Raw genomic sequence first — 14,911 nt, 5'->3', positions numbered from 1 at the left:
GTGCTACATTTATGGTGAATTGTGATTTCAAATGACAACGAAGTGACCATTCTTACGACGCAAATACACTATTTTGTTTCCCACAGCACTTGAAGGGAGCGAATTAGCAAAACAGCTGCGTCAAGCCGAGAAACAGCCGAAATCAGACCGGAAATTCGATTTGTCTTCCTTTCATAATAAAAGCATCCAATTTGTTTTGAGGTGTACAGATTTGAACAACAAAAAATCTTCCACTGTCGTATGAAAAGAACATTTTAGGAAAAAACAAATATTTTCATTTACAAATTCTTGCTTAAATATATTGTTTATTTCCATAGATGTGTTTTCTACTTCTATTTATTTTTATTTAAAATTGCAATTATTCTACTCTCTGTGAAATCATTGCACCATTACGTATGAAATGTGCTAAATAAATAAAGTTTGATTTGATTTGGTTTATTTTAACTTTTGTGCATAGCAGTCAAAACGTTGCACGATAGATGCATATTATTTTGATACATTTTCCCGGAAGTTTTATTTTTTTGGATTGCGTGACACTGGTATGACGAATTTACTATGCGACAAGACACAAAAAACGAGCCAATGCCGTTTGTAAGAAATCCCACTAGCTATTTGCAGTTTTATATTATTTTAGTATAAGCTGCGTACTAAACGGGACGTGCTTTCTTCCTCCAGATAGGATACGTTTTTTAAATCTCTATGGCAGCTGGTAAGTTGTGTTTGACGGGTATAAAAAGTCAGTGTGTTTGCCTGCAGTGTTTGTAAAACTGTCACCACCCACAATTTGGCACTGTAACTTCGATAGCTTGCTAGCTAAAGTTGGCGCGTTTGGTACTACGGTAACTCGAGTCGCTTGCTAACACATCTTTAGCTAGCAATGCAAGAAGTGATAACCTAATTAAGAGTTACTAAATCTTAATGAATCCAACGGTGTTTTAACCAAGTAATCTTACAGCATACTAATTTGTCGATACGGGCCAAGCAAGCTGTGGTCGTTTTTAATAATGATCCGAAGTGATGTTAATATGAGACAGTTGCTGCACTTTGCCCTGACTTTATGGACTGTAGATCCAGTGAGGTTTATTTCATCGTGGTGACAACACTGACTGTGTGCTTATCCCTGTAAAGGATCTTAGGAATATCAGGCATTATTTATTAGGATAGATTTTTTCCTTTTGTTCTTTATGAGAGCTCTTCCCTTTTACTTTGGCCCTTTTTAGCTACTAGTAGTACTACTCTATCTTTGTCTTGTGAACACACCAGTAGTATAAATGCCAGATATTATAAACTTAATGTTCTGCCTTATGAGTGTTTGTTACTGTTCTGCGTAGCTGTCTAGCCCCAGTTGTACCCACATGATGATTGACACAGAGAGGAGACCTGCGGCGGCTGCAGATCCCAGTGGTAAGAACAAGGAGAATGAGAAGAAGAAGAGGTCCCGTGTCAAACAGCTGCTGGGCGACGTGAAGAAGCAGGTGGAGTTCTGGTTTGGAGATGTCAACCTTCACAAGGACCGCTTTCTCAGAGAACTCATCGACGAGTCACGGGATGGATGTAAGGGGTTGTTAATATCTCTGGTCTTAAATATCTGCTTTAATGATCTTGTGCTGCATTACAGATAAAGTTATTGTTATTTTGACTATTATTATGGTTTAATTTGATGCAGCAGTTTGGAATATATATCATGAAACCTTCAGCGCAAATATTTCATCTGGAAAAGTCGAATATGATTTGTGGACATAAACTGGGTTCACAATATCTGCCGTGCTAAGAGATATTCAGTTGCAGTCATTACATTTTGTCTCTAACTTGGGCCTAAATGTGTTGTGTTTCTTAGATGTTGACATATCTGTGTTGACGAGCTTCAACCGAATGAAAAAGCTGACAACTGACACCAAGTTGATTGCAAGGGCACTGAAAAATTCATCCATAGTTGAGGTACTGTAAAGTGAATCTTGTCAAAATCTTTTCTGTGATTTGGGGGAAAACACTCATATCTTGTAATTGTTGCATTGGCACAGTTTTTGCTTCACTGTGGAGATTATACATGTCTTGAAATCAAGCTTAAATTAAAATATTGTTTTGTTATTTTTTGTGTTCCAGGTGAACTTAGAGGGAAATAAACTAAGGCGTCAGCTTCCAATTGGACGGGTACCAAAGGATGTAGACAGCCGCACAGTCTATGTGGTAAAGAAAGTTTCCTCTTCTTGCCTTTATTTGCGGCGTAGATTGTATGCACTCCCCATTTGCTTTTCACCGTGAGTGTCTAATAACAAATGTTCAAGTGAAACTTCCAGGTTGTGGCCAAACAAAGGTTAACAAATGGTGTGTTAACTCACTCATCATCTAGAGGTCAAGGCCACCTTTTAATGTAATGATATCGACAGATTGTGTGGACCTTGCAACTTTATGATGGCAGTGGAAAACATCATCTCACATATTTTAAAATGCTCCTTAAATACCTCATGTTTTGTTATTGAGAAGGCCTCTGTGTTCTTGACACTGCACACATTAGGAAATGCATCAGATAAAGGTGATGAACTTATTGCTGATTAAAATTTACTTTGCATCCTTAGGGATTATTATTGTTTCTTCAATGCCAGGAAAAGCACTTTACACTGAACCCTTTACTGTTGGCTGTACTCATACATTGATCGTGCATTGTTCGTCTACCACAAGAACATTCTTGAGTCACTGTATCACATGTATTTTTCAGGAACTTTTGCCCAAGGACGTGACGCACGGCTGGATAGAGAGAGTGTTCACAAAATGCGGGAATGTGGTTTACATTAGCGTACCCAGATACAAGAGCACAGGCGACTCCAAGGGTTTTGCCTTTGTGGAGTTTGAGACAGAGGAGCACGCACAGAAAGCCATAGAGGTGATGACTAAATATTTCACTGTTGCCTTCAGTATGTGACGATTAATGCCAGTCCAGTGTTTGTTTTGCAGACAGAACTCATGGTAAGCTTATATTTGAAACAGATGCTGAACAACCCTCCTGAAGATGCTCCCAGGAAGCCAGGGATTTTCCCTAAAACCAAAAATAGGAAGCCTATCCCTCTACCGGCCGACAACCCCCCATCAGGTATGATTAGTTACAAAGGAAATTCTGTATTCCTTTTACATTCCTGCTACTCACTACCACTTAAAAACTCCCTGGCACACAAGATACCTGGTGATGGCGTTCTATCGAGAGAGGCTGTTGGCGCGGTTTGCTGTGTTTATATCCACCTCTTCCATTCCTGTAGGTGAGGAAGAGGAGAAGAAAAAGCGAAAGAAGAAGAAAAAGAAAGAGGGTGCCTTGGTAGAGACACCTGCGGATGAAGCCAAAGAGCAGGAAATGGAAGCGGAGCCCTCGGAGCGAAAGAGGAAGCGCTCGGCGGCAGGGAGTTTTGAGGCCGAGACTCCCAACACGCAGAAGACGGCGGCCAAACAGTCGGACAGAAAGAGACGGCGCTCACAGACGGCAGAGGGAGCTGAAAGTGAAGTTCAGCGTGAAATGCCAGCCAAGATGAGGAAGACCAGCGAAGGTGAAGATGGAGAGAAGGAGAGGAATGTAACAAGGAGTGACATGAAAAGTAGGTGATCTGGGTATCCTCAGGTCCTTAAAAAGTCTGAAAAAGTATTACATTAATTTTAAAGACATTAAAAAGCATTAAAATATCTCCTAAAGTTATTACAGGTCGTTTTCCACCTTGCAATGACAGGATTCTTTGCACTGCATGTCCACTTTTAGATTAATACAGAACAGGGTTAGTAGATTAATACAATATTCTATTTTTTTTGTTCTTATTGTCTTCACACGATTGATTTCATGTTGTCCTTTTTCTTATATTGCCCATTTATAGTTTCATAGGTTTTATTAGTTATGTTAAATCGGAAATAGACTGGTTTTGCCAGCTTTGTTTCTTTATTTGGATTTTTAATTGATCTTAAATTCAACTCCAGGTAGCATAAAAAGAGAATTTGACTTTGTGAAACCTGCAGATACCCTGGTGAAGCCTTCACTAAAATGAACTAGTAACTAATATTGTGTTGACCGACAATAGATACACAGTTGGCTGTGAGCCCAACTATTACTTTAAACTCTGATTCTGTATATTTTAATGAGACTATTCCTATATCAAGCTAAGATAGTATGGTGAGTGCACAGTCGTGTGAGTAAAAATCATGAGAGACCAGTATCATCACTGTGGAGCCACAACACATGTTATTTAGTTAAAGATGGTTCAGATGCAGCCACTTTCTCTCTGTGCATCTCCCCTTCTCCTCTCTCTGTCCTCTCCTTTTTCCTCCTTTTACAAAATCAAGGTGTGAATTTTGCAATTACATTGAGGTCACATTTTTGCACAATGATCCCTCATTTGTCTTTGGAGAACTGAAACCATGAGGGGATATTTGTTGCAGTGTCAAATGTTTTTATTTCCCTTCAGATCCACCTGCTGAAAGTGACAAGGAGAGAGAGGTTGACGAGGGAGAGGACAAGAGGGATGACTCAATGCTAAAAGCAAAGAGGAAGAGAAAGAAGAAACACAAGGAGAAACTTAAAATTGGGGAGGAAGTCATCCCACTCCGTGTGCTCTCCAAGTAAGCTCCCTCTTCCCTTTCCTTCACCAATGACTTCATAAGCAAAAACCCCTTGAGAGCTAAAATTTGCGTGGACATCTTGGGGCAAAAAAATCATAATGTAATCTATCTCTTTCTTCCTAGGAAAGAATGGCTTGAATTGAAGCAGGAGTACTTGACCCTGCAGAAGCGGAGCATGGCGTCCCTGAAGAAGTGCATCTCTAGGATCGACCGCAGGGAGGACAAGAGTCTGAAGGAGACAGACAGTGATCTCCAAAATGAAAACCGTGAGTTCCCTCTCTGCTGATTCCAGTTCAGTTGGACCGACTGCAGACTGCATGTTAAAATGGGACAAGAGCACCTCTGGTGCAAAGACATTAATAAAATATACAGTACATGGTTGAATACCTATATACAGTCCATTGTCCTTGTCTGACAGAGAAAATCCAGTAATTAAAATCCCCGCCGTAGGCAATGGTCAATTAGAAAATTCTAAACTGATTTGAATGTGAGTAGAAGTGAACTTAAACTCAACTCATTCTTATATGCTCACGATGAAAGCCAAAACATAACGTGGAAGAAAATGTAGGCACAACTAGTTCTTTGATCAGTTAATTCTGTTTCCTGTGGAAATGAACATTTTTTTATTTTATTTTCTATTATCCCTGGTTAAAACTTTATGTATTTCTCTCTGGAATACAAAATTTATAAAAGCTGGTAGCTTGTTATCCCCATTTGGTGGAATCTGTTTTTTCACACATTAAATTACAAATGCTATCACTTTAACATTCAATTCAATTCAATTTATCATTTCAAAAGTCTTGAAATGGCCCTATCACCCAAAAAGTCCAATAAATGTAATGATAAGCAAGTGGCAAAATCTGAGAAACTCATGTTGACATGTAACTCCCAGTAGTGATGCGCGGATTGCAGTTATATCCGCGGGCACCGCGGTTAATTCGCGGATCGGGCGGGTTGGTTCATAAAAATGAACATTCAGATTAATAGCGGATGGGTTGCGGGGGGGTGAAATAATACATCATTAATGAGGAAAATATTAATTACATTCTCTAAAATGTGAACATATTTTAAGCTTCATTTTTTGTCAGGCACAAATTAGCCGACTAGACTCTCACCATGACTCTCACTGTGCCTGTGCGCAAATTCCGGGGTCCATTTTTAAACAGCAGTGGAGGCAAAAAAGATCCGAGAGAAAATTAAAAAAGGAGAATTAAAAACAAAAAAAAGTGTGGGACCGTAGACCTTTTTTGTAGTCTCTTTATTAATATGTGTATGCTTCTATTTTTATTGATAGGCGGTTCCCCTACAGTTCCATTGCTTGCAGAACATACACCTATGATGATGGTGGTGGTTTTGCAGGTTTAGCCTATGCTGATCTCAAATGGTATTTCCATGATATTCGGGCTTATTTTTGCTATTACTCTACTATTTTTTTATTGTACTATATGTATACTGCATTTAATGTGATGATGTTTTCTTATGCATGGTTTATACTTAGACTTGACACTCTTTGTATGACATGGAATGGAATGTTGAGACTATATACCACTACCACTGTTGTGGTCTCTCTATTGAACCTATTGTTCACTTTTTCCCTTTCCTGTGATTGGTCAGGTTACACTGATTGCCTGCACCTGTGTACCAGTGCTTTTAACTTCAGTCAAACTTGTGTGCTGGTAGATCAACCCTGATGAAGGCAGCCTAGCTGCTGAAACGTCGGTTTTGTTAATGTCTCATTAAATTATTGCATCGGAGCTACGAGTGTGCGGCTACTTTCACTATTTTTAGACATGTAACTCCCATCCAGCCTCTGACTGTTCACAGTAGGTGGGGGGGCTCTTGAAGTGTTGGTAAGAATAGTCTAATAGGATTGGGATTCACAAAAGAAGCGCCTCTTCTTCTTCTGTTTTAATGCAACAATTTTTGTTTGTTTTTTCCTTGTAGTTGAGAAGAGTAAAAAAAGTGAAAAAGAGACCGCCCAGGGCCCTCAGTTCACGAGTGGCGTCATCATCAAGATTACAGACATCAAGCCGCTACCAGGGAGGAAGTTTATCAAGGTGCCGTATACCTCAGAGCATCTCATGAACCTTTTGTGGCATTCATTTGTATCTGTGTTTGGTTATGAAGTTGTTCTAAAAGGAATATTCGCAACACAGGATTAGAGCTCCTTTCTTATGACTTTATTTGATGCAACATTTTGACCCTAAAGTCTTTGTCCGGCTGTTTTGTTTTCTAATCCAGTGAGAATATTCCATTTAAAAAAACACTTTTCATGACTTTATCCAGCACCTGGCCTAAATATTAGGTTGGTTGTGCACACTTCCACTACCCCTTTTTGGCTATATAGTTGCCATGATGGTACAAGTGCATCATCTCAAAAGTAAGGAAATGGACCGCCGTAGACAGCAGTTTTGTTCAGAAAATTTACGTTAGACTTCAACAAAACAGAATGCGCTCTTTGGAAATACTTTCATGAGAGTTGCTGTCTGATTATGTTTCTGCACACAGTCAGACGGCGTTGAGACTCTGAACAGCTAAAAACAATTCACAGGCTCATAGATTAAGTCAAATATTGCCAAAATGTCTGTTTATTATGTATGTCTCCCTGCTCCTGATTGAGGGTTTAAAGGTTACATTAATTACAAAGACCGAAGATTCTTGAGTGAGATTGCGCATCTTTGTGTAAGATTGATAATCTGTTCATTTTCAAATGTAAATGGCCAATTGCACTTCGCTGTCTATCTCTCAAATGTAATCATTTATTTTCTGAGACATGAATTTGTATTTATAAAAAGTATAAATGCTCATTAACACAAGGTTCTCATCTGTGTACAAGATAGTAAAAGTGTGTGCTTTTTTTGTGTAGGATGCTCTCTTCAAAATATCACCAGTGGTGTACGTTGACATCTTGGAAGGGGACGCTGAGGGTCACATCCGCTTTAAGACCCCAGAAGAAGCTAAAGCCATTATTGACGCTAGAGCGGAGCTCCAGAAAGAACATAGCTGGAAACTCGAGATTCTCTCTGGTATGAACTTTATTTTTTAATTCCTTATTTCAAGGGAGAAATGTTTTCATACACTTCACTTTGTGTATACTTTATGAATGCTACACTTAAAGTAGCCTATGTGCATACATATAAGCAGTGCAGGTCAGGAGAGGAAGTGAGATGATTGAGTTGGCACTCTGATTTTCATAATTGATAACAGTGAAAATAATTTATTTTAATAGTGTCTACTTTTCCAAGTTCTTCAGGTATTTCAAAAGGCCTCACAGTTGAACTTGTACCACTTAAAGGCTTAAAAATAAACTTTTATTTTGAGTGAACTTTAATAGTCAGGCAATAAATTCATGACTTTAAAGTCTCTGTTCAATGCCTTCTACAGGTGACCATGAACAAAGGTACTGGCAGAAGATCTTGGTGGATCGCCAAGTCAAGCTGAACCGTCCAAGGGAAAAGAAGCGGGGTACAGAAAAGGTGGGATTTTCCTTTAAAATTTCCATATAGAAATACACAGTGTGTTTACATGCACAATAACATATCATTGATCAAGTATTCTGTTTTTGAGTATATGAACAATATATTCTGTTTACAATAAATTGTATTGGGTCTTACCGAAATTATAAGAAACATAACTACAGGCTGCATAAGCTCTGATTTCATGTTAACGTTAAGAATTACAAAAAAAAAAAGGATATCTGTGATTGGGGTATAAAGATACATATACTGTAAGCAGCTTATCCCAAATACAATCCATTTTGGGATATGGGCTAATATTTGGAATAATTTGTATATACTGTATAAACACACCCGGTGACATACCATCACTACAGCTAAAACAATCTGTTCATTTGCTCTTGCATCTAATTTTCATTTTCTGTTTAAACTTCAGCTCATATCTAAAGCAGAAAAAATCATCATCGCCCGGGCCAAGGAGGCTCATAAGCACATCCGTTTCCAAGAAGACTGAAAACTTCATAACTGTCAAAATTGGTCTTTGACGTCCATACATTTTTAACCTGGTAGAATTTAAAAGATGTGATTTTTGAGGGGGACAATCCGTGTCTAATGTGTAAATTTAGGAATAAAGAGAACTGAAGGAGAAGCTGAGCAATTAGTAATGCAGAATGCCCCTTTATCTTCTTGCACTGGAGCCCCGAAGTCAATGTACAATGCTGCTATGCATAAAGCAATTTTTGGCAACATTGTTTAGCCGTTAGCCATTTTTTTATCTGTATATGCTGTAAATATGAAGTTGCCCCGATTAAGACATTTGAACAAGTCATGGCATTTTCTTTTGAAGATTTTTCTTTTTTTTTTTTTTTTTTATAAAATAAACATCATTATTTGATGAATAAGGTATTCTTTGTCGTATATTACCAACATAATTGTGCCTTGAACTTTACCTAATATTTTGTAGGAAAAAAACATAAAACAGATTTTCCATTTTAAAATAAGGAAATGTAGGCAAAACAGCTGCAAACACAATGTCATACGTTTCCTTAGTGCTAATGGGGGTTGGTCTCCAAAATATGTAGGACATGGATCAACTTTCATGTATGCAATTTTCACTGCAAACAATTAAACTAAACACTAATGTAGTTTAGATGGAGGGTTCACCCTAAAATGACTCATTGGATTCTTCAAAGATATTTAGTCAAAAGAATAATTTTGCATTGTTAGGGTCTGGGTATATTATGCATTGGCTCCAATGTTATAGGTTACATAACATTCAAAATGAGATGTACTGAGGAACAGCAGTGAGATGCTTACCAATATAAAACTAGCTGCCATTACATAATCGGCTCACTATCATTTATTGCTTGTATTGGTAGAAAGGTAGAAAATACCTGAGGTAGTGTGACTATTACATAACACTCCTTTTTAGATGTGGTGCTTGTTAGTGGTCTGGTCTCTAGGAAGCCCTCTTGGTCCTGCTGGAAACCATGCAGGGAATTCTTTGGTGGGGTTGAGATGGCTTGTCACCGATGCCGCTGTCTGGCCGAGTCGTCCCTGTTTCCGCAGAGATGGTCCGGTAAAGCCTGTGTCCGTCAACCCCCACGGAGTTGTATTCGAAGCCGGGGGGGGGGCCGTTCCGAACGGGGCATCGAGGTATCTCCTTGGCTGTGTAGCTGGAACGATAGACCGTCGTCTCGTCCAACATGGGCTTGGGGCTCAAAGGCTTCGGTGTGGGCTTGCAGCTGACGGCACGCTGGGCGGTCTTAGGTGTATACTCTGATCGGGAGGTTGTGGTATACTCAAAAGCTTCCTTGGGCCTCTCCAGTTCTTCTTTGTGGACAATAGGGGAGCGTCGCACGGTGCCCCAAGCTTTGTAATCCTCTTTCATGGTGGACCTTGCCTGAAAGGGCTCCTTGTCTTTCATCCAGGCCTGTACAGGTGGCCGGGCCGACTTGGGGCGCTGGCACTCCTGCGCCGTATAGTCCCCATGCGTTGTGGAGAGGAACAGCATGCGGACCTGTGGTGGGCTGTACTCTTCGGCCTTGTGATGGAACTTGGGTCCAAGGGGCCAGGTCTTGAATTTGTCACCGAACTCACTAGTCCCGTCAAAGGCTGCTGGGTTTCTCTCCCAAGCCACCTTGGGCTTAAAAGACTTCACTGGCTCTGTTGGTAGACCCTTATAGTCCTGATGGCTTGTAAAGACCCTGCTAAGTGGAGCGCTGTTGGGATGGTAAAGAGGCTTTTCCCTGGGTTTCCTGGGCTGCACTGGATGGGTGACGTACTGGGATCTGTAGTTCGTGATGTTGTCAAAAGGTAGACTTTCTCGCATCTGTGGGACTGGTTTGAAGTTATCTGTCACTTTAACAGGATTTTTATGACAGTAGGCATCCTTGGAGGTAGTGGTCATTTCAAATTTTCCCTCGTTGACTTTCAGGTTGTCACACAGCCTGTATGGTTGGAGCTTGTGAGCATTCCATGCTCGGAAATCATCTTAAAAAGACAATGAGAATGGATATGAATCAGGCTGTAATACATTAGTTATTGATATCCAGAACACTTACGGGAAAATGGTCTGTAATTGTGTCTCAGGTTTTAGATAATGTCACTGATATTTTTTGACAAATATCCCCAAGTCGCCCACACTGATCCCCAAGTTGCTTACCTTTGTAGACTGACTGGAAAACCATTTTTGCTGTTGGAGGATGGTACTCCTCCACCTTGCATGCTATATGCTTCTCCACAGCCTGTATGGGATTGTCTTGAGCATAAGTGCTGGTGCATCTCATGTGGCCTTCAGGTGGCACGTATGGCTTCGGGACCTTTGGTGGGTTTTGCATGAGTTTGTGGGTCACATTGTCTGATCTGAAAAACATGCTTTAAATGTTTGCACGACATTTTTGGCATAGCAAGCACTGTGCTTGTCAGTCAGAATAAACAAACAGTATAAGTGTTTTTGATTTTTGCTTTATGAGATATTACCTTGTCTATTTTTGCCATATTTGGTATTTGTTTTATTCTCATTCATCAATTGTAGAGGGTTTCGAAAATGTGTCTTTAACACTTTATACTCCACAAAATTCTCCATATCCCATATAAATCCTTTGCTAACCTCAATGGTGTCAGAAAAGTTGCTCTATTGTTCCTGTGATGTTCAAGGCATTCCAGGAGTTATTTTGTGATTAAGTGATGTAAGTCTACCATTTTGTTGTATCCACTTTCCCTCAACCTGCCTTGTCTACTTTTACCCAGTTGATGAGTTCCTACATTTCCCAGAATTACTTTCGACAACCCCCAGAGAACTGGACTTGCATCCAGCTGGGTCTTGGCAGGTGCAAAGAGCAATAGCGATAGTAACTGCAAGAGAGTGAGAGTTCCCAGTCTAGAAAAAGTGAGTCTTATTCAAAACACAACATGTCTTACTTGGTCTTTTGAGGCTACTGTCGGTGGAGAAATTAGCATGCCTGCCTCTCCCTGTATGATTGTTGAACGTCGGTGCAAAATTGTGCAAAAAACTCTTCAAATGAGAGAAACTGACACCAATACCGAACATTTACCGTTGTTATTTTTGGTTGTCGAAAATGTTTCTCCAACAAACATTGTAGCTGCGCTGGAAATATCTCTACGTGACGTCATGTCGTCAACGTTTGGCCGGTTATCCAGAGGAATAAAATAATATACACCACCACCAAACATCAAAATGGACCCAGGAATGCAAGGTACACCACAAACGGTTGTGTTGTTAGGATAGGGTTTTTATTTATTTTTTTCGTTTTATATCCTACCTAGAGCTTTTCTCTTCCACCTCTTAAAATGCTGCAGGAACATAGGAGCAACTTTTCAGAACTAACGGCTAAAGTTAGCATGACATTTTCATCAAATGTCGATTTTTAGTTGACATTAAGACAACAATGTAAAAGCTTACTTGAAAGTGGTCACATCGGCATTGTTCCCCTCTAATTGCTGCCTCTCATCTTTGTATGTTTTGGAGTTTTTTGGAGCAGTGTAGCGGTGTTCACGGAGCTTTTCCCGGGGCAGTGTGGCCGTGCGGGCTGGCACCTGGACACATGGCTCCTCGGTGTGGGCTCTCAGAGAGCACAGGTGCCTCCTGGGGACCAGGGAGAAGTTGTTTTCTAGTTGTTTGTAGGTTAAATTTGCTTCAAAGAGGGGCCTTACAGCAATAACATTAACATTCAGGAGTAATATCTTAAGTGGCTTATATTTTTTGGGTGCCTACCGCTATAATTCTACAAAAAGATATAGCATACATTGGGATATTGTATAGCCTACACAATGTCCCCATAATTTGATTTAATGGCATAATTTCGCAATCGACACTTGCATAGCCTACACCCCTTTACAAATATAAATGAAGACCTCTGCAAAAAGCAACCCTCTAATGTTTAGGAGACTAGACACATCAGAGCAAAACTAGAATAGCATATCATGCAGCTACTGTGTGTCAAAGATAATGTCACAGAAAACGCAGGAACAGCATCAATGCATGATCTCACCTCATTGATGTGGCTTGGTGTGAGCAGCTTGTAGTCTATATCGTTTTGGGATGCATCGCGCGTTTGGATAGGCGGCGGCCTGTGTGCGTTTTTACGCCGTGTGCCTTGGAGCTGTTGTTGCCTGCTCTCCGTCTCTCGCCGTAGGCCTACAGCGTTTGAATTATTGACCGGAGGAACATGGGTTGTGTTTGCACGTAGCGACCGAGAGCTTCTAAAAATAAACTCCAGTGGATTACTCTCTCTCTGTCTCTCTGCGATGCCAGACAGGAGCAGTTGTCAAGGGCGATGCTGATGATGATTTAATGATGATGATGATGCGCATTTTTGATGCGTAAAGAGGATTCCAGGCTCTCCGCTGATGGGTTTGCTAGATGTGTGTAGCAGCCACTTTTGAAAAATAAAACATCGAGTAGTCCTATAGTTGTACGTGCATCCTTTTTTTTCCCTTCTTTTTTCTAAAATTAGAGTGCATTGAGACTGCTCAGCCTAGCATTTTCGAACATGCGAGGTCACTTCTGTTCCATCAAAACGGCGAATGTTTTTTTTTTTTTATATACAGTCTACATGCTGAATGTGCAAGGTTGCAGTGGAGTCGGACATTTTTCAACGTGACTTGCCAGGCTGTGGTCGCAGCACTCGCCATCTGTCACTTTGACAGATGTCCAAAAAAAAGAGAGCAGGATACACACAGGGGAGTGTAAGAAGTTGTAACCTGCCCACAGGTTGACCCACACACTGGATGTAGTTATGTGGATAGTGGATATAGAGTCCGCTTTTTTCCAAGATCCGGTGATCTGGCCATTTCCACAGAGAGGGAATGGAGTTTGGAAAGATTAAATTAAATTCCATCACTACTCTAACTATGGTCTTAATTGGTTTGTAGTTGTCGGTTAGCCAACGAGAATGAACTGGCAAATTTCGTAGAGGCTCCAGGATGGAGTGAAATGACTTTGAGGTTCACTCATTACAATATTGTAATCCATGGGCATATTTAATTGATCCAGTGATCCACCAATGGCAAGGCAGTTAAGCATGCATGGATTACCAACAGGGCATATAGGGACCCGGATGATGGATACAATTGTAATTTTATTTGCCCTGCCTTACAAACTTGCATACTATCAGTTGTATGGTGCATTTTGTTTGTGTAAGTGTTGGGGCAAGGGGGGTACTCTATTAATTCAAGGGCATAGCTGCTTTTGTCCACAAGATGGCATGCATAGCTGTATAATGATACAGAGAGTGATTATGTACTTCAGATCATGAACAATTTTACTTTGGTGGTGGTCTTTTTGTTTGGGACCCACATATAAAGACATGAGTCCTGGGATTGTATTTGCAGTTGAAAGTACACAATGTCCCTTTAACAAAACATCTGCCACACAATCTGCCCTCTTGGAACATACTTATACTTATACTATATACTTGGTCTGAGCTGAGACCTTATGATGGAGAACCATTATTGTGATCAGTTGCCTTTTTTTAATCAGTGAATACTACAGTATGTACCGATAACAATATTTTCAGACTGAAGTCAAAGATAGCTGATATTCAATATCTTTCAATTTGACTACTTTCATGCATTAAAACATTAAAAGTATTCAGTGTTTCCCCCAAAATGTTATTCTTGGCAGGATGGAAACGCCTCTGAAACAGCATTTAGACCATCAGGTGACACTAAGACTTTTCACCGCACCCATTTAATGGTAGGGAAAATTCTGGAATACAATAGGCCTTTAATTTACAATGAAACATAAGTGATGAAATGACTAAATAAAATGTGCAAAGAAAACAGTTTCATTAGGAACATCCATATAGAAGGTGGACAACATGACTGGCTGATGGCTGATATCTGATATTTAATAAAAGGCCAATATCGGCCCGATATATTGACAAACTGATGTATTGGTCTAACCCTATTAAATACCTGTTTAAGTTGCTCTGCTTAGGCTTTTTGTTTTCTGAACACTATGCAAGATTAATGAACACTTGAAATACTATGAAATACTGTTCTGAGAGCAGAGGCATCTTTTAAGAAAGTATAGTTTGTTTTACACTTGAAATAAATCACAAATACAAGTATTGGAAAAACTGCCCATGTGTGGCATTTCTTGTCTTTTGCCCTCATTATCTGAAACCTCATGTCCTAGTTTTGGCAAACCGAGCCTGGTTATTCTCAGGTCATGCAACAGTTGCCAAGGAATTATAAATTTAGAGCCTGTATGTGCTAGTTATGAGTAATTAGGCTTAGATGTAATGAATCTGCGATGGAGTCTTGAGGATTGCTTATATTCATTCCTTAAGTCCTGCAAAAGAATTTGACATACAGGCTAACACATATATGTATTCCTT

General features: G+C 40.0%; 2 protein-coding genes across 3 annotated transcripts; one reads left to right on the top strand and one right to left on the bottom strand.

Annotated features, from left to right (window-relative positions):
• Nucleotides 1-568: 568 nt before the first annotated feature.
• Nucleotides 569-8,892, top strand: larp7 (La ribonucleoprotein 7, transcriptional regulator). Of its 2 annotated transcripts, none has more exons than XM_071926567.2 (13): nt 569-709; nt 1,332-1,554; nt 1,838-1,938; nt 2,104-2,187; nt 2,717-2,881; nt 2,986-3,088; nt 3,252-3,533; nt 4,437-4,590; nt 4,714-4,856; nt 6,535-6,647; nt 7,457-7,616; nt 7,975-8,066; nt 8,482-8,892. In XM_071926567.2, the coding sequence occupies exons 2-13, from the start codon at nt 1,356-1,358 to the stop codon at nt 8,557-8,559; spliced, it is 1,674 nt and encodes a 557-aa protein (XP_071782668.1). In that variant the 5' UTR covers nt 569-709; nt 1,332-1,355; the 3' UTR covers nt 8,560-8,892. The 2 variants fall into 2 exon arrangements, with proteins under 2 accessions (XP_071782668.1, XP_071782667.1); XM_071926566.2 differs by having other exon boundaries at nt 3,252-3,581.
• Nucleotides 8,893-9,504: 612 nt separating this feature from the next.
• LOC139932722 (stabilizer of axonemal microtubules 2-like) lies at nt 9,505-12,564 on the bottom strand. The gene is made up of 4 exons (XM_071926586.2): nt 12,560-12,564; nt 11,971-12,153; nt 10,711-10,910; nt 9,505-10,538 (listed from the first exon to the last, which is right to left on the bottom strand). The coding sequence occupies exons 1-4, from the start codon at nt 12,562-12,564 to the stop codon at nt 9,505-9,507; spliced, it is 1,422 nt and encodes a 473-aa protein (XP_071782687.2).
• Nucleotides 12,565-14,911: the final 2,347 nt, after the last annotated feature.

This window comes from Centroberyx gerrardi, chromosome 23, assembly GCF_048128805.1.
Source record: "Centroberyx gerrardi isolate f3 chromosome 23, fCenGer3.hap1.cur.20231027, whole genome shotgun sequence".
Classification (NCBI taxonomy): Eukaryota; Metazoa; Chordata; class Actinopteri; order Beryciformes; family Berycidae; genus Centroberyx; species Centroberyx gerrardi.
The sequence above is the reverse complement of the archived record's forward strand: the minus strand, read 5'-3'. Positions and strand labels throughout refer to the sequence as shown.

What these genes read in the sequence shown, in the direction of transcription:
- larp7 (XM_071926566.2), top strand. Translation starts at nt 1,356, where the DNA reads ATGATGATTGACACAGAGAGGAGACCTGCGGCGGCTGCAGATCCCAGT. An exon ending in AACAAGGAGTGACATGAAAA is followed by an intron (nt 3,582 to 4,436) that starts GTAGGTGATCTG and finishes ATTTCCCTTCAG; the next exon opens with ATCCACCTGCTGAAAGTGAC. An exon ending in AGAAGCGGGGTACAGAAAAG is followed by an intron (nt 8,067 to 8,481) that starts GTGGGATTTTCC and finishes TTTAAACTTCAG; the next exon opens with CTCATATCTAAAGCAGAAAA.
- LOC139932722 (XM_071926586.2), bottom strand. An exon ending in GCCGATGTGACCACTTTCAA is followed by an intron (nt 10,911 to 11,970) that starts GTAAGCTTTTAC and finishes CATGTTTTTCAG; the next exon opens with ATCAGACAATGTGACCCACA. An exon ending in TTTCCAGTCAGTCTACAAAG is followed by an intron (nt 10,539 to 10,710) that starts GTAAGCAACTTG and finishes TGTCTTTTTAAG; the next exon opens with ATGATTTCCGAGCATGGAAT.